The sequence below is a fragment of the Salvelinus sp. IW2-2015 genome, linkage group LG15 (assembly GCF_002910315.2).
Source record: "Salvelinus sp. IW2-2015 linkage group LG15, ASM291031v2, whole genome shotgun sequence".
In the NCBI taxonomy this organism is placed as follows: Eukaryota; Metazoa; Chordata; class Actinopteri; order Salmoniformes; family Salmonidae; genus Salvelinus; species Salvelinus sp. IW2-2015.
The window spans coordinates 12123720-12149426 of NC_036855.1; the positions used below are offsets into that span (position 1 = coordinate 12123720).

The 25707-nt window shown below is 42.2% G+C and overlaps 1 protein-coding gene across 2 annotated transcripts; it reads right to left on the bottom strand.

Moving 5' to 3' along the window:
• Positions 1 to 3696: 3696 nt before the first annotated feature.
• On the bottom strand, positions 3697 to 23323 carry LOC111973667 (guanine deaminase-like). Of its 2 annotated transcripts, none has more exons than XM_024001038.2 (14): positions 23186 to 23323; positions 20720 to 20808; positions 20434 to 20605; positions 18904 to 18991; positions 14667 to 14772; positions 12383 to 12410; positions 12081 to 12188; positions 11803 to 11910; positions 9452 to 9549; positions 8739 to 8806; positions 5319 to 5465; positions 4813 to 4934; positions 4577 to 4604; positions 3697 to 4352 (listed from the first exon to the last, which is right to left on the bottom strand). In XM_024001038.2, the coding sequence occupies exons 1-14, from the start codon at positions 23231 to 23233 to the stop codon at positions 4282 to 4284; spliced, it is 1281 nt and encodes a 426-aa protein (XP_023856806.2). In that variant the 5' UTR covers positions 23234 to 23323; the 3' UTR covers positions 3697 to 4281. The 2 variants fall into 2 exon arrangements, with proteins under 2 accessions (XP_023856806.2, XP_023856805.1); XM_024001037.2 differs by lacking the exon at positions 23186 to 23323 and adding an exon at positions 21475 to 21685.
• Between the last annotated feature and the right edge of the window lie 2384 nt (positions 23324 to 25707).

Here is a 25707-nt window from a genome sequence, read left to right on the forward strand (position 1 = left end):
TTGGGGAAGTGTGTTGGCAGCTGAGGCCGGGAGAGAGTGAGGAAGACCGAGAAGATGACTACGCTCAACTCCCTACCTCACCCCTCCGTCTGAGCAGGGAGAAGAAAGAGGACAGCTGATGTGGGACATGAGCAGAAGGATCAGAGAACCAACATGTTCTGTTCAACCTGACCCAGGAACAGCTGGGGAGGTCCCGTAGCCTCCCTCTGAGGGCTGGGACAGGCACATCTACCCCCTGGTGAACCCCTAATGTGTGTATGTTTCACTTGCCATGTGTTAGTGAGTGTGCAGATGTCTGGAAAGCTGGCTCAGTGTGACATCAGTGGATTTAACATGAATGCACCATAGTCTACTGTGGGGAGTTAACACAAGGGGAGAGCTAGGGGAACTACGGTAGGAAGGAGATTGTTCCAAATCAACCCCTACACCCAAGGCACTCCTGTAGGTCTGAAGGGATTGGATAAGCAGTATGGCAATAGTTTCGTCTTGCATTTTAGAAGCAATATGACATTTCCACCCAGCTAATCTATACAATCCTCTCAGTTCTACAGGGGGGTTTAGGGGTTGGATTTTAATCCAGGGTGTGAGAGCAAGCTCACAAGGAGGGAAATAGGGGAAAGTGGGAGCATTTTAATAGGTCAGGGCGAGTTCACTGTGAACGTAGGGAATGGACATGTTTGAGATTATGAAGGGTTGACCCGAGGTACCATCACTGAACTCTCAGAGCGTGACCAGTCTGAGCCTGGTCCCAACGATGACACACACTCCCTTACCATACAGAACACTAAACAGACACTCCTAGAAATAAATGCTCTACTATACAGAACACACTAAACAAACACTCAGAGAAATACTTGCTCACCGTCCCATTCATCCTTTTGAACCTGTTCTACTTCTCCATCATCTCCCTTAAGACAGGCATCCCTCACTTTTGCCCAGAATGGACGGATAAAGAGAAAAGGAGAGCGGAGGAGAAGGAGTCATGAGTTTTTAGGCATGCTATTGACCTAGGTTTAACATTACGTGTCAGTAGTCATCTAGGAAGCTTCCTTTAAGTCACTGGAAGAATCTCAGTTGCATTCTCCTCGCCTCCTAAAAACCCATTGGGTGAGAAAGCCAGATGTCCTCCAATGGGTTTTGAGAATGAGGCGAAGAGAGAGGACGGGGGAATATGCAATTAAGATTCTCCCACTGAGATTATAGGAGTGGTCACAGGATATTTGTATCATTGAGAGAGAGTGAAGAGGGGAAGGAAGGGTAGAGATAGAAAGAGGGGAAGATTGACAAAGGGGGTGCATGTATACAAATCAGTGGATGAATGATTGAAGAGGGGATGGGAAAAAAATAACCAATTGTGAAAGTCAAGTGTTGCATTAACATGATTAAAAGGCCAATCGTAGGTCCAGAGGTCACAGCTTTTCACTGACTGGGAAATAAAGGAATGTGCTATTCGTCTTGACATAGGGAAGATCTCAATTGCATACTCCTCGTCTCCTTCTCAAAACCCATTGAATGAGAAATTCTGAGGTCCCACCCCTCTGACCTTATCCTCCAATCAGTTTCGAGAAGGAGATGAGAGGACGCAAGGATATTGCATTTGAGATCTTCCCTAGTTTTACATTACTACCTTTGAAACTGGTAACCAGGGTTAGGGTGAATTCCCATTTCAATTCAGGAAGTACACTGAAATTCCAATTCTCTTCAATGTGGAAAAAATGGAATTGGAATTCAGTTTACTTTTGAATTGACTGGAAGTTCCAGAAATTCTTGGAGTCATGGCAGCAGCAAAAGTCAAGTAATAAACCACCAAGTCGCCAACTTTAAAGGTGAAAAATATATTTGAATGTATTGTAGACTCAGTGCAGTATTGTCATTTTATAATTTAATACAATATAAATGAGTCATTAAAAAGCTACGACAAAGAAATTCTTGTTTAAAATGTAATTTTATAACGAACTATAGTGATTAGTTGTAAGTCGCTCTGGATAAGAGCGTCTGCTAAATGACTTAAATGTAAATGTAAAATTAGTGGATATAATCTACAGTATATTCTACAACAGTGGTTCCCAAGCTTTTTTGGTTATTGTAACAACTGAATTTTGCTCTGCCCTGAAATACTCCCTCATGTGCATTTTACCCATAGGCCTATGGTCTCATGAGTCTTCAAGTACCCCAGGTTGGGAACCACTGTTCTACAATATAACATAGTATGTGTGAATGAGGGTGCCTGTTAGATGTAAAGCACATGTCCAAGTGATGATACGTTGCCTCCTGGTGTCTATCCTCTGTAACTGTCTCTCCTCTGTAACTGTCTCATCTTGTCCGGGCTCCCTGCCCAGCAGCCGCTCAGTTCCAGGCTGCTCAGAAGCCTGCTGGCGGTCATCAGGCCCGACGCCGTCTCCATAGAGACATCACTACGGGACCAGGTTTAGGTGGCAAACTGGTCAAATCGTGTGTACATTTAGAAATGAACAGATTTGGCAACATACATAATCGCTTCCAGTTCCCGTGATACTCACGCAGCAAGTTAAAAAGGGGCCCATGACGCATCTGAAGGAGTACTGATCCATGTAGTGTCGGCATTGTCTTTGACCCACACTTCCTTCATGTTCTCCGCCAGGTCATACCAATTATAATCTAGACACAGCTGGGTCAGTGGGGGAGGGTGATCCTCATCTCTTCCTCACTCCCCGTTTCTCAGCCCTGAGCTCAATCATGGCACGGAAGAGACATCTCGAACTCAGCTGGTGTTTCGCTGATTTCGAGAGATGTCATCTAGAATAATGGCATTGTTGTGTTCTTGCAGGTATTGTAAAGATATTACTCTCCAACAGCATAACTTTCCAAAAAATCTACAGTTTACACAAACACCTTTCAATAGCCTTACATTACTTCATACAGACAAGTCCATAATAGAACACGTATCAGATGTAGGCTACATTGACTAAACTTTTGAGTTTAGGGCTACCGTTGCCAACAAACAGCACATTCATAGACCAAACCTAGAATTAAGTGATAATGCCCAAGAAGCCGGTGTTTGGAGGAGCTATACAATAACACAGCTAACACACTTCAAACTGGACCCGGGAAAGACTACAAACTAGCTGCACTTAGTTTCGTTTGACGTTTTTTCAATCTACATGCCTTTGTACTGTATATATCCATTAAAAGTGCCAGCTGATTCATGATTTCGACTGGCTGAGAAACGCTGTCTGTCTCATCCTGACTCCGTTCATTACTATGGGACAGCTGGAGCTCGAATTTGAATATTGAAACAATGTTGCACATGTCAGAGACAGATTGCAAAATTTATACAAATATCTGCTGTTGAAAACGAAATGTTGGTCTAAAAGAAATGTGGAGATTAGTGGATTGCGCAGTCGGATAGAACAGAGTAAATAGGCGATTTAGCTGGTGGTAACTTGTGGAATAGACACCAGCTGGAATGCGGCTTTAACCATTCAGGATTAGACCCGTTGTAGGTAATAAACTGTTTATTTGTGGGTGCGAAATTCAAACCCACTATCATTGCGTTGCAAGTGCCATGCTCTACCAACTGAGTTACAACTGAGCTACAGGGGACCAGGCTCTCTGCAGGTGGGTCTGGGGGCATTGTATATTTTAATAGAATTGATTTTATCGTGGGGACTTATCAATAATGTGTTAAATGTAAAGAAACAAGAGACAAATTTAGACTTAATCTTGCAAATACTCTTTAATAAAATCGTTTTCCCTTTTTACTTTGTAGCTTTTGCTACAAAACTCCGCACTGTAGCACGGAACAGCAGTGACACAATAACATAGGATAAAACCAAGTACATAAAATAAAGATTTAAATACAGTCAATGATCATAATCAACAAGGATACATTATAAATGTATTCGACTCTATATATTAGAATGTCTCCTAAAGCTACATTGTGGGTTTTACATTTAAGAAGAATTTAACCTGGACACATACAAAGCTACACATGCATTCAGAAACACAAATTTTCCTTGACTTAGACATTTTAAAAAAAAGACCCAGGTGCATGGGAAACAATGTGACAACTTCAAATAAAACCGTAACCTGCACACTGCTCTTGCAAGTATCACTTAACAGCAATACCATCTATTGGATTGTACTGTATGTAAGTACATTAGATGATTGAACACACATCGTAATAATCCCTCCAGTTAAACACATTTTCCAATAACCTCCTATCCTGTTACAAAAGCAGTCAGGTAGACTGGTAGAGGGTTCTGACTGGGACAGATGACAAGCCAACAACAAATCCCAAATCTATGGTCTCTCTACGAATGGGACCACTCGCTTCCCTGCCACGTACACCTCCACAATATTACGATCATCCCCTGAAGGAGGAATAGAAAGGGGGAACAAAGAAATAAAAAAGACCTTACAACACTTGGCAACCTCATCAAGAGTTTTAGAAATCAAGGACCCAGTTAAGTCCCAGATGGGGCTATCCCCAAATTTGCCAAAATACTTTCATGGCACGTCATAGCCCCAACTACCAAACTCTGAATACATGCAACCTATTGTGTGAGAGAGACAGTAACAGAGATGAAACACTTACCCAAATTCAAGAACTTCTCCAGGAGCACCTGAAATCACATGGAGCCAAGATAAATGTCATGTCCGGTGAGTGAATCAGTCACTTTCTGAGTTGTGGATTAGAATCCTGTCATTTGGATTTAAGTCTGATACGAGTCACACATTTAATAAGACCTGGTTTGACTTGGTTTAGATACAATGACTCAATATGTCCACACCACTGGCGGCCAAAATATTGCTCTATGTATTGGTCTCTACCTTAGGCCCCTCCCCGTGATTGATGAGGTCAATGGGTCCTCCTGCTGCATCCGCGTTCACCCGCAGAGCGTCAAAGTCTTTCCCCACCTCAAAGTTTCCTGTATTCTCATCCAGGGACAGGGCTACAAACCAAACAATCAAGCCAGAGCTCATATTAATCAATTATTAATAATTTATCAATAATGAAACAAATAAACCATTGGGTGCATTCAAATGTTTGACTGTAGCGCAAAGTGGATATACCTGCACTGTCATATTTCAGAAATGTCTCCTATGTATTTCATTGCAGTTTAGATGATTGCAAACAATTTTGTTTGCTTGACGTCCCGCTGCAAGACAGTTTGTCGATGTAGCGATGCTCCAGCACAGGCGTTTTGTAAAGTAACTTTTGAGTGCATGCATCTGTATCAATTCATAAATCATCATGTATCCAATCATTCATGTATTGATTTAATGACGGTGATAACAGCCCTTCCACCTCACCCCCCTCCAGACAAGTCTCCCACCTTGGCTGCCTCCCAGTGTGGCCAGTCTGAAGACCTCCTCGAAGGTGAGCGTTTGGTACTGCGTGTCCTGGATAGTCAAGGCTTTAGAGGTGTCCAGTGTTCTCCGCACAGCATCCAACATAGAAGGAGAGTATCCTCCTGCCACATCTACAAGGCCGGACATAGACACACGCACGGGTGCATACACAGATAAAAGCATGTTTTTCTTTATCAGATCAGTCTAACGTTAGTGTCAAGCCAGTTTGATACCAGAAATCGGCAACTTTCATCTCGGTTCTCTAATGCCGAATGTAAAATACTCATTGTAAGAATATGAGCGTAAGCCTATATTTCATAAAACGTTTAATCAAAATAATATAATCTGTGTCACTTGAAAAATAAATATTGAGAAGCACTTGGACACATCAGATCATATAACGCAATCACGATTGCCTTGATTTAGTTGCAAATTTCTAACATGGAAAGTTCAGGTACAGTTGAAGTCGGAAGTTTACATACACCTTAGCCAAATACATTTATACTCAGTTTTACAATTCCTGACTTAATCAGAGTAAAATTCCATCTTAGGTCAGTTAGGACCACCACTTTATTTTAAGAATGTGAAATGTCAGAATAATAGTAGAGAGAATGATTTATTTCAGCTTTTATTTCTTTCATCAAATTCCCAGTTTGTCAGAAGTTTACATACTCAATTAGTATTTGGTAGCATTGCTTTTAAATTCTTTAACTTGGGTCAAACGTATCAGGTAGCCTTACACAAAGTTCCCACAATAAGTTGGGTGAATTTTGGCCCATTCCTCCTGACAGAGCTGGTGTAACTGAGTCAGGTTTGTAGGCCTCCTTGCTCGCACACGCTTTTTCAGTTCTCCCCACACATTTTCTATAGGATTGAGGTCAGGGCTTTGTGATGGCCACTCCAATACCTTGACTTTGTTGTCCTTAAGCCATTTTGCCACAACTTTGGAAGTATGCTTGGGGTCATTGTCCATTTGGAAGACCCATTTGCGACCAAGCTTTAACTTCCTAACAGATGTCTTGAGATGTGGATATATTGACGCAACATTATTTTCCTCCCACATGATGCCATCTATTTTGTGAAGTGCACCAGTCCCTCCTGCAGCAAAGCACCCCCACAACATGATGCTGCTACCCCTGTGCTTCACAGTTGGGATGGTGTTCTGCGGCTTGCAAGCCTCCCCCTTTTTCCTCCAAACATAACGATGGTCATTATGGCCAAACAGTTCTATTTTGTTTCATCAGACCAGAGGACATTTCTCCAAAAAGTACAATCTTTGTCCCCATGTGCAGTTGCAAACTGTAGTCTGGCTTTTTTATGGCGGTTTTGGAGCAGTGGCTTCTTCCTTGCTGAGAGACCTTTCAGGTTATGTCAATATCGGACTTGTTTTACTGTGGATATAGATACTTTTGTACCCGTTTCCTCCAGCATCTTCACAAGGTCCTTTGCTGTTGTTCTGGGATTGATTTGCACTTTTCGCACCAAAGTACGTTCATCTCTAGGAGACAGAACGCGTCTCCTTCCTGAGCGGTTTGACAGCTGCGTGGTCCCATGGTGTTAATACTTGCGTGCTATTGATTTTACAGATGAATGTGGAACCTTCAGGTATTTGGAAATTGCTCCCAAGGATGAACCAGACTTGTGGAGGTCTACAATTTTTTTCTGAGGCCTTGGCTGATTTCTTTAGATTGTCCCATGATGTCAATCAAAGAGGCACTGAGTTTGAAGGTAGGCTTTGAAATACAGTCGTATGAAAAAGTTTGGGCACCCCTGACAATTTCCATGATTTCCATTTATAAATAATTGGGTGTTTGGATCAGCAATTTCATTTTGATCTATCAAATAACTGATGGACACAGTAATATTTCAGTAGTGAAATTAGGTTTATTGGATTAACAGAAAATGTGCAATATGCATCAAAACAAAATTAGACAGGTGCATAAATTTGGGCACCCCAATAGAAACATCACATCAATATTTAGTTGAGCCTCCTTTTGCTAAAATAACAGCCTCTAGACGCCTCCCATAGCCTCTAATGAGTGTCTGGATTCTGGATGAAGGTATTTTGGACCATTCCTCCTTACAAAACATCTCCAGTTTAGTGGTTGATGGTTGCCGAGCATGGACAGCCCGCTTCAAATCATCCCACAGATTCTCAATGATATTCAGGTCTGGGGACTGGGATGGCCATTCCAGAACATTGTACTTGTTCCTCTGCATAAATGCCTGGGTAGATTTTGAGCAGTGTTTTGGGTCGTTGTGTTGTTGAAATATCCAGCGCAACTTCAACTTTGTGACTGAATCTTCAACATTATTCCCAAGAATCTGCTGATATTGAGTGGAATCCATGCGACCCTCAACTTTAACAAGATTCCCAGTACCGGCACTGGCCACACAGCCCCACAGCATGATGGAACTTCCATTTCCTCACTATGTTCCTCACAGTGGACACTGACAGCTTAAATCTCTGCGATAGCTTTTTGTAGCCTTCCTCTAAACCATAATGTTGAACAATCTTTGTTTTCAGGTCATTTGAGAGTTGTTTTGAGGCCCCCATGTTGCCACTCTTCAGAGGAGAGTCAAAGAGAACAACTTGCAATTGGCCACCTTAAATACCTTTTCTCATGATTGGATGCACTTGTCTATGAAGTTCAAGGCTTTTAATGAGCTCACCAAACCAATTGTGTGTTCCAATTAATCAGTGCTAAGTAGTTACAGGTATTCAAATCAACAGAATGACAAGGGTGCCCACATTTTTGCATAGCCTATTTTTCACATCTGATTTAATACAACTTAATATTTCTACACTAAAAATCTTTGTCTGGACAATACCCCAGTACTCAGCTTTTATTAGAAAATGAATGGCATGCCAATGATCATTTTCTGTGACGAGAGAGTAAATTATTATGCAGCCTCAGAGGGGTGCCCAAACTTTTTCATACGACTGTACATCCACAGGTACACCTCCAATTGACTCAAATGATGTCAATTAGCCTATCAGAAGCTTCTAAATCCATGACATCATTTTCTGGAATTTTCCAAGCTGTTTAAAGGCATAGTCAACTTAGTGTATGTAAACTTCTGACCCATTGGAATTATGACAGTGAATTATAAGTGAAATAATCTATCTGTAAACAATTGTTGAAAAAATTACTTGTGTCATGCTCAAAGTAGATGTCCTAACTGACTTGCCAAAACCATAGTTAACAGGAAATGTGGAGCGGTTGAAAAACGAGTTTTAATGACTCCAAACTAAGTGTATGTAAACTTCCGACTTAAACTATATATTTCAACATTGTAATAGTTTTTTGGATACAGTACACAGATTTTTAAACTATACAGAACACTGTGCTCTCAGGTAAAAGGAAAATTATCTGTTTTGTAGTGTGTTGTCATGGACTCACCTGTGCCAAGCCCTAGCTTTACTTTGTGGTTCAGAACCCTGCGGACATCTAGCATACCACTGCACAACCTGGAGAGGAAAATGTAGGGAAATGAGAGAGAAAGAAACAGAATATGGACAGGTGAAAGAATGGTTGAGGATTTATAAATAAATCAGATTCTTATTTTATATAATTTTACCCTATCCAGTTAAGAACTCAGCAGTGATACTCAATATCATATCAGCACTCAAGATAGCATCAGAGAGCGAGAGAACAAGAAATAGATAGCATCAGAGAGCGAGAGAACAAGAAATAGATAGCATCAGAGAGCGATAGAACAAGAAATAGATAGCATCAGAGAGCGATAGAACAAGAAATAGATAGCATCAGAGAGCGATAGAACAAGAAATAGATAGCATCAGAGAGCGAGAGAAGAAGAAATAGATAGCACAGAGAGCGAGAGAACAAGAAATAGATAGCATCAGAGTTATCCTCAGTGAACAAGTTTCAGATAAATACCAAACATGGATAATATAGGATTATTCAATAGTCAGTCCTCTGGATACTGTAACAGATACATTTTGGCCCCTCTGGGCGAAGGGCTGACTAATCCCTTGGCATTGTCCTTGGACTTCCTTGTACTCCTGGACAATTTCCCATGCAACTCCAGGTGTCAGAGAGCACCTAAATTTAGGCCGAGCCTAGACTTTAGGTGTGGAAGGAGAAACACTTACGAGATGTTGGAATTGGGACAGTGAGCGATGGATGCCCCTGTCTCCCTGAACAGCTTCAGCTCTCCATCGGTCAGGTGACAACCATGAGCCATCACCGTCTGGGAACCATCATCAATATCATCATTATCCTTACCACGTTACAGTGCATTGGAAAGTATTCAGACCCATTCACTTTTTCAAACTGTTACGTTACAGCCTTATTCTAAAATGGATACATTTTTTCCCTCATCAATCTACACACAATACCACAATGACAGAGCGAAAAACAAGTGTTCTTTTTTTTTACAGAAATACCTTATTTACATAAGCATTCAGACCCTTTGCTATGAGACTCAAAATTTAGCTCAGGTGCATGCATCCTATTTCCATTGATCATCCTTAAGATGTTTCTACAACTTGATTGAAGTCCACCTGCGGTAAATTCAATTGAATAGCACACATGATTGGAAAGGCACACACCTGTCTACATAAGGTTCCACAGTTGACAGTGCATGTCAGAGAAAAAAAACAAGCCGTAGAGCTCCGAAACAGGATTGTGTCGAGGCACAGATCTGGGTAAGGGTACGAAAAAATTTCTGCAGCATTTAAGGCCCCCAAGAACACAGTGGCCTCCATCATTCTTAAATGGAAGAAGTTGGGAACCACCAAAACTCTTCCTAGAGCTGTTCGCCCAGCCAAACTGAGCAATCGGGGGAGAAGGGCCTTGGTCAGGGAGGTGACCAAGAACCCGATGGTCACTCTGACAGAGCTCCAGAGTTCCTTTGTGGCGATGGGAGAACCTTCCAGAAGGACAACCATCTCTGCAGCACTCCAACAATCATGGGTGGCAGGCTGTTGGGATGTTTCTCAAATAAAATAGTTTTTGTCACATGCGCCAAATACAACAGATGTAGACCTTACAGTGAAATGCTTACTTACGAGCCCCTAACCAACAATGCAGTTAAGAAAATACCACAAAAAAAGTAAGAATAACAAATAATTAAAAGAGCAGCAGTAAATAACAATAGCGTGGCTATATACAAGGGGTACTGGTACAGAGTCAATGTGCGGGGTAACTGGTGTCGAGGTAATATGTACATGTAGGTAGAGTTATTAAAGTGACAATGCATAGATAATTACAGAGTAGCAGCAGTGTAAAAGRGGGGGGGGGGGGGGSGGATGCAAATAGTCTGGGTAGCCATTTGATTAGCTGTTCAGGAGTCTTATGGCTTGGGGGTAGAAGCTGTTTAGAAGCCTCTTGGACCTAGACTTGGCGCTCCGGTACCACTTGCCATGCGGTAGCAGACAGATCAGTCTATGGCTAGGGTGTCAAGAGTCTGACAATTTTTAGGGCCTTCCTCTGACACCGCATGGTATAGAGGTCCTGGATGGAAGCAAGCTTGGCCCCAGTGATGTACTGGGCCGTACGCACTACCCTCTGTAGTGCCTTGCGGTCGGAGGCCCGAGCAGTTGCCATACCAGGCAGTGATGCAACCTGTAAGGATGCTCATTATGGTGCAGCTGTAAAACCTTTTGAGGATATGAGGACCCATGCCAAATATTTTTAGTCTCCTGAGGGGGAATAGGTTTTGTCGTGCCCTCTGCGGCAGGGACTGGGATACTAGTCAGGATTGAGGGAAAGTTGAACAGAGCAAAGTACAGAGAGATCCTTGCTGATAACCTACTCCAAAGCGGGCAGGACAGACTGGGGCGAAGGTTTACCTTCCAACAGGACAAAAACCCTAAGCACACAGCCAAGACAACGCAGGAGTGGCTTCGGGACAAGTCTCTGAATGTCCTTGAGTGGCCCAGCCAGAGCCCGGACTTGAACCCGATTGAACATCTCTGGAGAGACCTGAAAATAGCTGTGCAGCGACGCTCCCCATCCAACCTGGCGGAGCTTGAGAGGATCTGCAGAGAAGAATGGTATAATCTCCCCAAATACAGGTGTGCCAAACTTGTAGCGTCATACCCAAGAAGAGATGAGGCTGTAATTGCTGCCAAAGGTGATTCAACAAAGTACTGAGTAAAGGGTCTGAAAAACTGATCAAATGTACATACGTTTTTATTTTTAATACATTTGCAATAACTTCTAAAACACAGTTTGTGCTTTGTCATTATGAGGTATTGTGTGCAGATTGATGAGATAATTAAAAAAAATTAAAGGCTGTAATGTGGAAAAAGTGAAGGGGTCTGAATACTTTACGAATGCACTATTCATCATTGTCATCATTTTCAACATCACCAATATCATCATGATCCTTAGAACTATCGCCACCACCATTATCATCATTAGCAATATTATGATTTTCATTATCAATAGAACGTCCTTGTGGTGAGGTGGTGTGTGTGTGTGCGCGCGATAGGCTAACCTTGTCTGTGAGAAGGTTGTGTCTGTGGTAGACATCTGTGTAGGAGTCATAGTCTGGGAACAGCTCCTTCACCAGATTCACCTCCTCCTTCGTCTCACTGATGTGACTCTGGGGATCACAGAAGATCAATTAATTGTTTTAATGTTCAGGTGATTATCAATGTGTATGAAAGCAAGAGAGTGAGAGAGAAAGGTAGAGACAAATAAAGTATCTTCAATGCAACACTCCATGGGATCCTCTAGACTTGGTTGCTGTGACAACAGGCGAGCAAGGCTCACCTGGATGTGCAGGTCGTTGTTCTGGGCGATCTCTCCCAGGTGGCCCAGCAAAGCGGCGGAGCAGGACGGGGCGAAGCGCGGAGTCACCACTGGCCTCACAAGCGGGTACTGCCCCAAACAAGACAGAAATACACCCAGTGAGAAACACCATAAAAAGCTCCTTTTACAGATTCTGATCACAAACGTGCTTGTGCTATTTTGGTTTTGTATTGAGGGAATGGGATACAATGCCTACATGGGTTTGCCACTGACTTGTACAACGTTCCCTTAGATTATGTTCTAGCGAGGCAAAGGAGTCTTACCTTCTTCTTCAAGAGCTCACCAATGAACCTAGAGCAACAAAACAATATATCAACGTGTTTTTTCTGTCTCAGAAGAATGCTGTATTACCAGACACAACCAAGTAAACACTTGACAGGAGTTGAGACTGCTGAGGTGGTTATTAGTCGCGCAAATGTTGCACCGTTGCAAAATAGAAAAATCTTCGACAATGGCAAAAAATGGTGCAACAGACACCAATTACTCTAAACGGTTTTTGGTTTTATACTACAAACACATGTTTCTATTGTACAAATTCAGGTAGGTCCCTCCCTCCCCGTTTCGTTCGCTTCTGTTTGGTTCCTACACTGTATTCTGACCGTAACTTAATTTCAATTTTTATGCAAAAAAGGCTTGGAGCATTCAAGAGAAGTGCACACAATGTAGGCTTCCATCACCTGCTTATACATAGAATAGAATACAATATTATAAAATAAAGTTTATCGCCCTCTTCCTCCGAGGAAATTATTTTCCGTGACACCTTGCGGTTACGGTCTTAAGTCATGAGAGCGTCAAAAGGCCATTGTGAGTGTTTAATTATTTTATTTTTTTTAACTAGGCAAGTCAGTTAAGAACAAATTCTTATTTATAATCACGGCCTACCCCGGCCACACCCTAACGACGCTGGGCCAATTGTGCGCCGCGCGGCCCTATGGCACTCCCAATCACGGCAGGTTGCGATACAGCCTGGAGTCGAACCATGGTCTGTAGTGATGCCTCTAACACAGATGCAGTGAGTCCATAAACTCTTCCTGTTCTAATCGTTTAGCTATTTATGTATACAGCTTGCCCCCCATATATAAACTCAGCAAAAAAATAAATGTCCTCTCACTGTCAACTGCCATTTACTTTCAGCAAACTTAACATGTGTAAATATTAGTATGAACATAACAAGATTCAACAACTGAGAGAAACTGAACAAGTTCCACAGAAATGGAATAATGTGTCCCTGAACAAAGGGTGGGTCAAAATCAAAAGTGAGTGAGTATCTGGTGTGGCCACCAGCTGCATTAAGTACTGCTGTGCATCTCCTCCTCATGGACTGCACCAGATTTGTCAGTTCTTGTTGTTACCCCACTCTTCCACCAAGGTACCTGCAAGTTCCCTGACATTTCTGGGGGAAATGACCCTGGCCCTAGTCCTCACCCTCCGATCCAACAGGTCCCAGACGTGCTCAATGGGATTGAGATTCGGGCTCTTTGCTGGACATGGCAGAACACTGACATTCCTGTCTTGCAGGAAATCACACACAGAACAAGCAGTATGGCTGGTGGCATTGTTATGCTGGAGGGTCATGTCAGGATGAGCCTGCAGGAAGGGTACCACATGAGGGAGGATGATGTCTTTCCTGTAACGCACAGCGTTGAGATTGCCTGCAATGACAACAAGCTCAGTCCGATGAAGCTGTGACACACCGCCCCAGACCATGACGGACCCTCCACCTCCAAATCAATCCCGCTCCAGAGTACAGGCCTCCTTGTAACGCTCATTCCTTCGACGATAAACGCAAATCCAACCAACACCACTAGTGAGACAAAACCGCGACTCGTCAGTGAAGATCACTTTTTGCCAGTCCTGTCTGGTCCAGCAACGGTGGGTTTGTGCCCATAGGCGACGTTGTTGCCGGTGATGTCTGGTGAGGACCTGCCTTACAACAGGCCTACAAGCCCTCAGTCCAGCCTCTCTCAGCCTATTGAGGACAGTCTGAGCACTGATGGAGGGATTGTTCGTTCCTGGTGTAACTCGGGCAGTTGTTGTTGCCATCCTGTACCTGTCCCGCAGGTGTGATGTTCGGATGTACCGATCCTGTGCAGGTGTTGTTACACGTGGTCTGCCACCGCGAGGACGAACAGCTGTCCGTCTGGTATCCCTGTAGCGGCGTCTCACAGTATGGACATTACAATTTATTGCCCTGGCCACATCTGCAGTCCTCATGCCTCCTTGCAGCATGCCTAAGGCACGCTCACGCAGATGAGCAGGGACCCTGGGCATCTTTCTTTTGGTGTTTTTCAGAGGCAGTATAAAGGCCTCTTTAGTGTCCTAAGTTTTCATAACTGTGACCGTAATTGCCTACCTTCAGTAAGCTGTTAGTGTCTTAACGACCATTCCACGGGTGCATGTTTATAGTTCATTGAACAAGCATGGGAAACAGTGTTTAAACCCTTTACAATAAAGATCTGTGAAGTTATTTGGATTTTTACAAATTATCTTTGAAAGACAGGGTCCTGAAAATGGGACGTTTCTTTTTTTGCTGAGTTTATTACCTACCTGTTAGTTTCCCCTTCGGACTCCTCTGGCGTCTCTTTGTAATGTGGGATAAAGTTGTTTGTGTCCATACACACCTTGCCCACAAGGGCACGCTGTCCAAAATCGTCTGCAATGACAAGAAACATTGGCAAAGGTAACCAAAACCGGTATGATGAGTAGCACTTGTCATGACTATCAGACTGGACTCAGAAGTGACCTTTGTGATGTTGTTCATTAGGCATCGTGGAATAACTTAAATAATAAACTAAAGCTAACATGCTGACCAGACCACGCGTGCGCATGTTGATTTTGTCCACCCCACACCTTATGCTATCAGGACACGTAGGTTGAAACATCAAAACGAACTCAACCAACAGGGTTGGGTAGGTTACTTTCTAAATGTAATCCGTTACAATTACTAGTTACCTGACCAACATTGAAATCAGTGAAGTAACATTGGAATTATCCAAACTCAGTAACGTAATCTGATTACTTTCAGTTACTTTCCCCTTAAGAGGCATTAGAAGAAGACAAAAATGAATATTACCAATTGAACGACATCTATTGCAGGATAAATCAATGTTAGAGTTTACATAGCTTGCCATAGGCTTCTTTTAACCCATCTTTTTTTTACTAAAGAAAATAAGATTAGGCTCTCTACATTAAAAACCAAAGTTGGTCAGATTTCCAGTAATAACAATTCATTTATTACCCCTTGATCTTCAAGAATAGGACTTGGAAATATAGATTAGGCAAATTATTAGCCTACCCTATTGTTTATGATATGATTTTGTTTTCATGGAGGATTGATTGGTCTCTTTGTTTAGAGAAATATTGCTCATAGAATGACATGCTTTGAGCACTACTGAAAAGTGCTATTTGCATGTGAAAAATGTATGCCATAGGCTGCATTTGCTATAAGCCTATTGTTTAAATTGTTTGTTGGTGACACTTTGAATACTCGATAATTTGCAGTTTAAGTCTATCAAAAGGGCGCGAGTTTGAGGATGTGTCCGTTAGACCTATGGACATAGGTTTTAGAATCAGCACGAATTAGATATAGCAATAAAAGCCCCACAGTATGGAGCACAATAGCACGGAGGAGTTGGGAGAACCTCCATCAAACTTTTATTCCAAAGGATGGGATCTGCACTATGCAGCTGTTGCAAGAGCGCATTTTTCACTTTCTGTCCACTGGTCCCAAAAACAATGCTTGATAGGCAGTCTGATTCACATCAATGCGCTATGTAGATATCAATAAGTGATATCTGTATCACCCCTAGGCTACACCACTGCTGCCGTCCTTACCTCCAAGTGTTTATTCAAGTTGAATAATCTTTGGATACCAACAGCAGTCGCGCCATTGGAACTCTTTTGGTGTGTCATCATAGTCGTCTCTGACTTGTGGTCAGACTTGCTCAGGCTGAACAAACTTAAACTTTTTTCAATGCTGATTTGGATTTTATATACACTGCTCAAAAAAATAAAGGGAACACTTAAACAACATAATGTAACTCCAAGTCAATCACACTTCTGTGAAATCAAACTGTCCACTTAGGAAGCAACACTGATTGACAATAAATGTCACATGCTGTTGTGCAAATGGAATAGACAACAGGTGGAAATTATAGGCAATTAGCAAGACACCCCCAATAAAGTAGTGGTTCTGCAGGTGGTGACCACAGACCACTTCTCAGTTCCTATGCTGCCTGGCTGATGTTGGTCACTTTTGAACGCTGGCGGTGCTTTCACTCTAGTGGTAGCATGAGACGGAGTCTACAACCCACACAAGTGGCTCAGGTAGTGCAGCTCATCCAGGATGGCACATCAATGCGAGCTGTGGCAAGAAGGTTTGCTGTGTCTGTCAGCCTAGTGTCCAGAGCATGGAGGCGCTACCAGGAGACAGGCCAGTACATCAGGAGACGTGGAGGAGGCCGTAGGAAGGCAACAACCAGCCAAGCAGGACCGCATCCGCCTTTGTGCAAGGAGGCGCAGGAGGAGCACTGCCAGAGCCATGCAAAATGACCTCCAGCAGGCCACAAATGTGCATGTGTCTGCTCAAACGGTCAGAAACAGACTCCATGAGGGTGGTATGAAGGGCCCGACGTCCACAGGTGGGGGTTGTGCTTACAGCCCAACACCGTGCAGGACGTTTGGCATTTGCCAGAGAACACCAAGATTGGCAAATTCGCCCACTGGCGCCCTGTGCTCTTCACAGATGAAAGCAGGTTCACACTGAGCACATGTGACAGACGTGACAGAGTCTGGAGATGCCGTGGAGAACGTTCTGCTGCCTGCAACATCCTCCAGCATGACCGGTTTGGGCGGTGGGTCAGTCATGGTGTGGGGTGGCATTTCTTGGGGGGCCGCACAGCCCTCCATGTGCTCGCCAGAGGTTAGCCTGACTGCCATTAGTACCGAGATGAGATCCTCAGAACCCTTTGAGAGACAATATTCTGGTGCGGTTGGCCCCGGGTTCCTCCTATGCAAGACAATGCTAGACCTCATGTGGCTGGAGTGTGTCAGCAGTTCCTGCAAGAGGAAGGCATTGATGCAATGGACTGGCCCGCCCGTTCCCCAGACTGAATCCAATTGAGCACATCTGGGACATCATGTCTCGCTCCATCCACCCAACGCCAAACGTTGCACCACAAGATGTCCAGGAGTTTGGCGGATGCTTTAGTCCAGGTCTGGGAGGAGATCCCTCAGGAACCATCCGCCACTCATTCAGGAGTATGCCCAGCGTTGTAGGGAGGTCATACAGGCACGTGGAGGCCACACACACTACTGAGCCTTCATTTTTGACTTGTTTTAAGGACATTACATCAAAGTTGGATCAGCCTGTAGTGTGGTTTTCCACTTTAATTTTGATGTGACTCCAAATCCAGACCTCCATGGGTTGATAAATTTTGATTTCCATTGATAATTTTTGTGTGATTTTGTTGTCAGCACATTCAACTATGTAAAGAAAAAAGTATTTAATAAGAATATTTTCATTCATTCAGATTTAGGATGTGTTATTTTAGTGTTTCCTTTATTTTTTTTGAGCATAGTGTATATATATATATATATATATATATATATATATATATATATAAAAAAAAAAAGGTGTCCAAGGATTTGTTCGCAAACATCCTTTATTTTAAAAGTAATCCTAGAAGTAATAAAAAAAATGTTTTAAGTATCTAATCTGATTACAATATTGTTTGCTGGTAAAGTAATGGATTACAGTTACTCCAAGCCTGTGAACCAACTATATTCAATTTGGGGGCAGGTCGAAAAGCATTAAACATTTATGGCTAGCTAGCTTGCTGTTGCTAGCTAATTTGTCCTGAGAAATATTGGGTTGTTATTTTACCTGAAATGCACAAGGTCCTCTATTCCTGACAATTAATCCACAGATAGAAGGGTAATTTTTTGACAATTTTTAGGAGGAGTGATGCAACCAAAGGATAAACATTCCAGGTATACAGTTAGTGGATGAGAAAGTGACAAATTCTACTCACTCCTCCACATACAAAACCCTTTGTTAATTTCTTGTTCTGAGCTGGTGTTCGTAAAAGTACTTTTCATTACAGCGGGTAACCATAATGACGGCATGCAGCAAATTAACAAAAAGTTCACACTAGATTCCCCCAACTGACAGCTCACACTGACATAAGAAATGAAACATTGCCAATTACTTAACTACAAAACATAAAGCATGTGCGCCAGAGGCTGGCCTAGCAGTCAAGACAGCCGCCTCCAGATGACTTGTATTTTCCTGTGGCGAGTGTTAGAAACCCCACACCGCCATCTTTGATTCTGTCTATCCCCTGCTATTGGTCTACCTACTTTCCTGTCTAAAGAAAACATACGAAAGAGCAGTGGAGTTCAATTCCCCTTTTAAACAAGAGACTGGGATTGATACTATTTTAAATAACTTGCTCAGTGGAAGCATGTGTGTATTCCAGGTACAGTTCTACACTTTGTGACTAAGGTTAATGTTTAGGTCCAGTTCAATAACCTCCTATACTCTAACTATATAACATGCCTGGGTCCTTTCCTTCCTCTCTGCATTTCTTATAATTTTTTATACTTAAGTAATAAACACAATAGTTATCTACAGGAGAGGAGATGACTGGAAACAGGTCAAAGTTCAATATACAACCACACAGATTAAAATCACACACGTCTGGGCAAAATTCGACCTCAGCAAATGTGCAAGTGAGCAGTAGAGAGTGTGTGTGTGCGCACTTGTGTGTTTATGTGTTCTCACTTGCGATTTGGCCCAACAGGAGAGAAGCATCGGTGTGTATGGTGGCAAAGTAGCAGGCCGTAGTCGTACCATTTCTCAGGGTTCTTTTCTGAAATAGACAGGTATTGCATTAGTATTCAGACCGTATTCCCACCCCTCTCTCACTGCAATGTCACCTGCCCAAGCCTACTGTGTGTGTAACAATGTATCTGGATTTCAGATTTCTATGCCACTGTCCCACTCTGAGCTTTCCTTTTGGTAGCCAAGGAAGCATCCTTAAAGGCATAGGGCCAATTCCGACCCGAGTTACGCACAAGGAAATGGAACGTAATTCCCTTTTATGCACTTCTCTCTATGCGTATTCTGACCCTAAACTTAAGCATGAGAATATCATGCTATTCACCTGCTATTCGTTTTGGGCGGAGATCTCATAAATGAAGTTGTGGCGGAGGTGTGTCTACAGATCCGCCTCATTCTGACATAATTCCACCACTTTATGCATGAGAAAACCATGGAAAAGGTCTAGCGAACCTACCGGTTGGTTCCAAGTGTAAAAAGCATCAACTTTATTTTCTCAGATAGAAATAATACCATTCTCCATGCACTGTAATTTACAACTTGATAACAGCTAGGTAAATTAATAATCCGTTTGGATAATTGTAAACATAAATTACACTTTTTTTTGACATTTTTATCTTAAAGACGCTGGAGACAAATGTGAAACAAGTCATATAGCAGCAAACTTTCCCACATTACATTTTATAAGCTGTGCTATTATCAACAAACTTCAAACTAAAAGGTATTTAAAAGGGATGGTTTAAGACAAATGTACTGAAAACCCCATTGAAATGAAAACTCTGAGAAAATATGTTGGCCATCAAATGGGAGTGTTTACATATATTCTCCTTGTGCAGGGGAACTACATCTGAAAAGCCCGTTACGCACCTTTATAGGTCTGAATACCAACTACTGAGAAGTGGGTAGGAAAGGCGGAATTTCTAAGTCGGAATCGAGCCCATAGTGCAGTAATAGTTTTTGCTTCACTGCTGGTTTGTTTAATAAGCTAAAACTTCACAAAAGTAAACTATCCCGTTATTAACCTTCAGCCATTTGTTATTGGCCTTCCTATGCCCCGACATCCAACTAAATTACAACACACGTGTGTTCCTGTCCCTGCGCAGCAGTGAATTCCAAAAAGCGAGAGAAAAGTTTGCTGCTCCTGCATGTCCTTTGTCACTGCCATATTAACCTCTGCCACACAAGGCTTTAAAATTATAAAGTTAGTCTTACAAACATTTCAAATAGGAAAATGGGGATAAGAATTGTCTAGGATCTTCTATGCTAATCTGAAATCTACTAGTGGGTTGTGTTCATTTGGATGTGCAACAGCATATGTAAAAAAAAAAAGAAAAAAAAAAAAGAAAAAAAGAGTTTCTTAGACAAATTCAGGTAGTCCCTTCTCTGTTTGTTTTCTTGCATTTGGTGCATACTGAACAGGGCACTGATGACTTCTATGGGCTGAGGTGTGTTAGTGTGGCCCAGACAGCTCACCACAACATGGGTGTAGACGTTGCGGGCGAACTCCAGGTCTTTGTAGCAGGCCTCCACTGGGAAGGTGTACATTTGGAGCCACTGTAGCAGGGGCATGTCAAGGGCTGTGCCTGCATAGTTGTACTGAGATGCGTGGATGTGGGTGTCCACCATCCCTGGCATGAAGAACTCACTACAGACAACAAAATGGGCTTTAGGATAATAACTGGGATATGTTCTGTCACAAACAGATGTAGTGAAGTATTTGGAATCAGTGTTACTCTCATAGGAAGGACTCTTCACTCACTGCTGTCCAAGCTGTGTAACAGCAAAGGCCTCAAAACCCCACTTCTGTGACAGACGGTCCACTTCCTTCCCACTCCCAATGAAAGCAATCTGTCAACATGAGAACCAAACAAAGATTAGAGCAACAGAGCCAGCTAGACTCAACAAGGTGTTCAACTCATTTAAATATAATTTATCCATATATTGTTAAGTAAGCTATTGTAACACATCAGGGGCAATTAAGAAATGCATTAGATTACACATCAAAACCCTCCATGGGGGGTCTTGCATAACATCCATGACAAAGCAAAATATAGTTACAAAGTCTGACTACATTTCACACAGGTCCTTCGGAGCCTATACATCTCCCACTCATGCGTAACCCTAGTTATACTCGAGTTACACATCGCACAATTATAATAGATAAAAAGACAAACCAGTTTAATTGTTAGAAACGGTTATTTGTGTAGATCACACAAAAATGCAAAATACAATTTTGGTTTGGGGGAATTTGTGTTTGCCAAAGTTTGTCAGAGTATTTTGAAAATATTTCCAGAGCCTATGCATGTTTGTATACTGTACAGTCTCGGACAACAAGTACATAATGGACACAAGACTAGAAAACATTTAAGTGTATTATGTAAATTAGGCTAATCAAGTTTAAAAGGTTATTTATGCCTACATACCTTTGCCCGCCCATTTCTAAATTAATTGACAATGTATGCTGCTCGTAAGAGATATTAAAAGACAGTTTCACAATTTTCTTCTGTGACAGACCTTCCCCTCGGTGTCGACTCCCAGTAGCCTATCCTCCAGAATTTCCACGGCTGTGTGATTGGTGGCGTGCACAAATGTTCCCCTGTAGACGTGCGCAATTCCCGCAGCGGATTCGTTGGAGCTCATCTTTATAAATGGCAAAGAGCAGGTTCGGGCAGTTTGATAATAATATTAATCGCGTCAAAGCTTTATACTCGGCGATGATAGTGGGCAGTAGTTATCTGCGCACCAAGGAGGGACTCCACCTGTAGGCACAGTGGGACTAGCCAATAAGCGTGCGCCCGCATGGCCAGTCAAAGCGTTTTTTTTCTCCACATATCGAGGGACATGATTAAGTGCACTGGGCTATGGCCCGTGACAAACGGATAAAAGCGGTGAGGGAGGAGAGCCTGTCTCAAATCGAACAGTATAGGCTAATCTGCTCCACTCGGTAATGTTGTCAACAAGGCAGCATGATGCAGCTTTCATAAACGTACATTATATTTTCCATAAAATATAATCGCATTTTCAAACTAGTTTTCATTGGGAAGGCAGATTAAGTGATTATCCAAAGCAATATATTTTGCATGTGAACACAACATCCTACACATACTCTACAGAACTTTTGTTTTGAGCCGATTTCGCAGTCCAAAACGGGACACCTGGTTCACACCCGGGAGGCAAGGCGGTTCCAAAGCGAATGCAATCAACGCTAACGCGAATCACCCGGGGCAGAATCCCCTCATTCGTTTGTTGACAGGTCGCCAAGATGTAGTCTCTTTACAATAAACAAATCCTTGTACAATGAGGCTATTAAGATATTACACTCCCAAATCTACATCTAGCCTACAACTATTTAGCTTACATCGCAAGAAGTTTAGACACGTCTTGTTCAAATGATGTTGATTGTAAAATAATGAAACTTATGCCATTAATTTTATTATTAATAACTTATAGCGGGGCTTATCAAAATAGGTTATTATGCATGAGCAATGGTGCATTAATCATTTTCGTATCAGTGTCGCTCTCCAGTCTCCGTAAGGAATTTTTGGAATTGCCTAGACGTGTTCCCCAAGGGGTGCGTAGACATGGTAACAGGTGAGAGGAGAGTGAAGTATAGCCTTACCTCCATCCCTCCTAGGGACTCGATTTTTAAAAAACAAAATTGTAAAATGGGAGGGGAGGTAAAGAAATATCTTGAATAATATTCACCACCTTTGTTGCATAAGCCTAAATTAGTTCATTAGTCAAGTTTGATTTTTTAAATAGGCTTATACCCCCATAATCAACCACAAAGACCAAGGAGCTTTTCCAATGACTTAGGAAGGGAACCGAATGATGTGTTGAAGACAACGAATACCCCATTAAATGGTCAAGTTTATAATTAAATGCCAACTACATAATTTGAAAAACATCCCAATGGTAGCCACTTGGTTTCAAAAGGATATCACTTATAACTGCCTCGTGAATTTAGTTCATATGACTAACCCCGTCATAACACCAAATGCATGCTTTTCAACCGTTCGCTGCCTGCACCCGCACGCCCGACTAGCATCACCACCCTGGACGGTTCCGACCTAGAATATGTGGACATCTATAAGTACCTAGGTGTCTGGCTAGACTGCAAACTCTCCTTCCAGACTCATATCAAACATCTCCAATCCAAAATCAAAGCAAGAATCGGCTTTCTATTCCGCAACAAAGCCTCCTTCACTCACGCCGCCAAACTTACCCTAGTAAAACTGACTATCCTACCGATCCTCGACTTCGGCGATGTCATCTACAAAATAGCTTCCAATACTCTACTCAGCAAACTGGATGCAGTTTATCACAGTGCCATTCGTTTTGTTACTAAAGCACCTTATACCACCCACCACTGCGACCTGTATGCCCTAGTCGGCTGGCCCTCGCTACATGTTCGTCGTCAGACCCACTGGCTCCAGGTCATCTACAAGGCTATGCTAGGTAAAGTGCCGCCTTATCTCAGTTCACTGGTCACGATGGCTACACCCACCCGCAGCACGCGCTCCAGCAGGTGTATCTCACTGATCATCCCTAAAGCCAAAACCTCATTTGGACGCCTTTCCTTCCAGTTCTCTGCTGCCTGCGACTGGAACGAATTGCAAAAATCTCTGAAGTTGGAGACTTTTATCTCCCTCAACAACTTTAAAAATCTGCTATCCGAGCAGCTAACCGATCGCTGCAGATGTACATAGTCCATCTGTAAACTACCCACCCAATTTACCTACCTCACCCCCCATACTGCTTTTATTTATTTACTTTTCTGCTCTTTTGCACACCAGTATCTCTTCTTGCACATGATCATCTGATGATTTATCACTCCAGTGTTAATCTGCTAAATTGTAATTATTCGATTTATTGCCTACCTCATGCCTTTTGCACACATTGTATATAGATTCTTTTTTCCCCCTACCATGTTATTGACTTGTTTATTGTTTACTCCATGTGTAACTCTGTGTTGTCTGTTCACACTGCTATGCTTTATCTTGGCCAGGTCGCAGTTGCAAATGAGAACTTGTTCTCAACTAGCCTACCTGGTTAAATAAAGGTGAAATAAATAAAATAAATAAAAATAACCATACATTTTAGGTTACTTAAACATGCTTGTACATTTTTTTATATTGCTTCAAAATATGGTTGAAACTATCAAGAGATTGGTAGGATACCAATGACTAATAGTACTTGATATGGCCCAATAGGTCATGTAAATTAGCCAACATCTTCAAATGAAATGACACAAAAGACAATCATATTAAGCAATTTATGTCACAATCCAGACAAATTCAAACAGTTGCTGGTTCAGCACTAAAGCTCACTGCTTCCACACTGAATCTCCCTGGGCATTCCAATGTGAGAGTTTGGCCCAAAGTTTGTTTTGGATCTTCCAAAAATGAATAGAAAGGTTGATTGGGGAGGGGTGTTTGGCATACATTTAAAATCTGCATCCAAAATTATTGAGAAAACAATTCAAAGTAGCAGAGAGCACTCAACAAATGAGACACTTAGTCAGCCTGCTGAAATAATTAATTTGCACAAACCTACAAATGACTATATGGGTCCACTAATACGGGACTATTAAAAGGCTCAGTGCACTACTTCCAGAGGCTATGCTTGGAGTTTAAAATGTCTAATGAACAAAATCAAAAAAGGATACTGTCAAGTTCAACAATAACAACAAAAAATGGTTACTCCAGTGAAAAAGGGATCTAACAAATGAGCCACTGACAACCAAAAGAAAGCGGGTATGGTTTTAAAACGGGTAGTGAAAGGCATCCATGGGGTTTCCTTACTCACTGGGTGCTGGCCAAGCAAACTCAAGTAGGGTCTTAACAAACCCCCGCCATGGACGCCCACTAGATCTGCATGATAAACAAAAAATAAAATCAAAAGGTGGAACAAGCCAAACAGGGTAAATAAAACAACAAAGGCTTTAACTTAAAGAGGAAGCGCTAAATAGCCATGTAGCTCTTCAAACATCGCTCATGCCAACTGAAGCATGGGCTGTACAGCTCTTGAATATCACCTGTGCCAACCAACCTCAAACTAAAGCCTGTAACGGTGCCTTTTAGAAACATTGGTTATATTTTTTATCATTCATAAAATGTAAATAAAATAGTTTTCTTAATTTAAACACTATTCATATTTCAAAGCACATGCACACTAAGGTCTCAATTGATAGCAAGACAGCCTTTCTAGCATTAACAGATGCTGTGGTGTTTTAAAGCAGACTCTGCTCAAGGAAGGATTGCATTTGCATATTACTGGTTATTACTGCATTGTCGGAACTAGAAGCACAAGCATTTCGCAACACTCGCATTATCTGCTAACCATGTGTATGTGACAAATAAAATTTGATTTGACTATGCTTTCAAGGTAAGGAAAGTTTTGTTATTTGGGTCTGTCCTTTTAAGTTAGATAGAGCATGTCACAAGACATTTGATCATGCGTTTTCGATTACGTGTGTTTGAAAAAGCAGAACAAACCCATGTGAGCATTACTAAAGGCACTAAATAAAACCCGCTCTGAGATCATCAATGAATTCTGGTAATAGCACGGTAACAAGTTAGTATGACTCACAATGTCCCCATAGCCTTATCCTGAAAGTGAGAGAACTGAGAGACGATGTCCCACCATGGCCAACAGAGGAAAGCAAAGAGCTTAAATAACAATATATAATAACCTCCCTTACCCTCAGAACTGCCTCAATTCGTCAGGACATGGTGTTGAAAGCAT

Excerpts from the sequence above, each read along its gene's own strand:
- LOC111973667 (XM_024001037.2), bottom strand. The coding sequence starts at position 21,600 with ATGAGCTCCAACGAATCCGCTGCGGGAATTGCGCACGTCTACAGGGGA. Across the intron at positions 12,189-12,382 it reads GTGAGCTCTTGAAGAAGAAG|TACCCGCTTGTGAGGCCAGT; the intron begins GTAAGACTCCTT and ends TGTTTGGGGCAG. Across the intron at positions 5,466-8,738 it reads AAAGCTAGGGCTTGGCACAG|ATGTGGCAGGAGGATACTCT; the intron begins GTGAGTCCATGA and ends CCGGCCTTGTAG.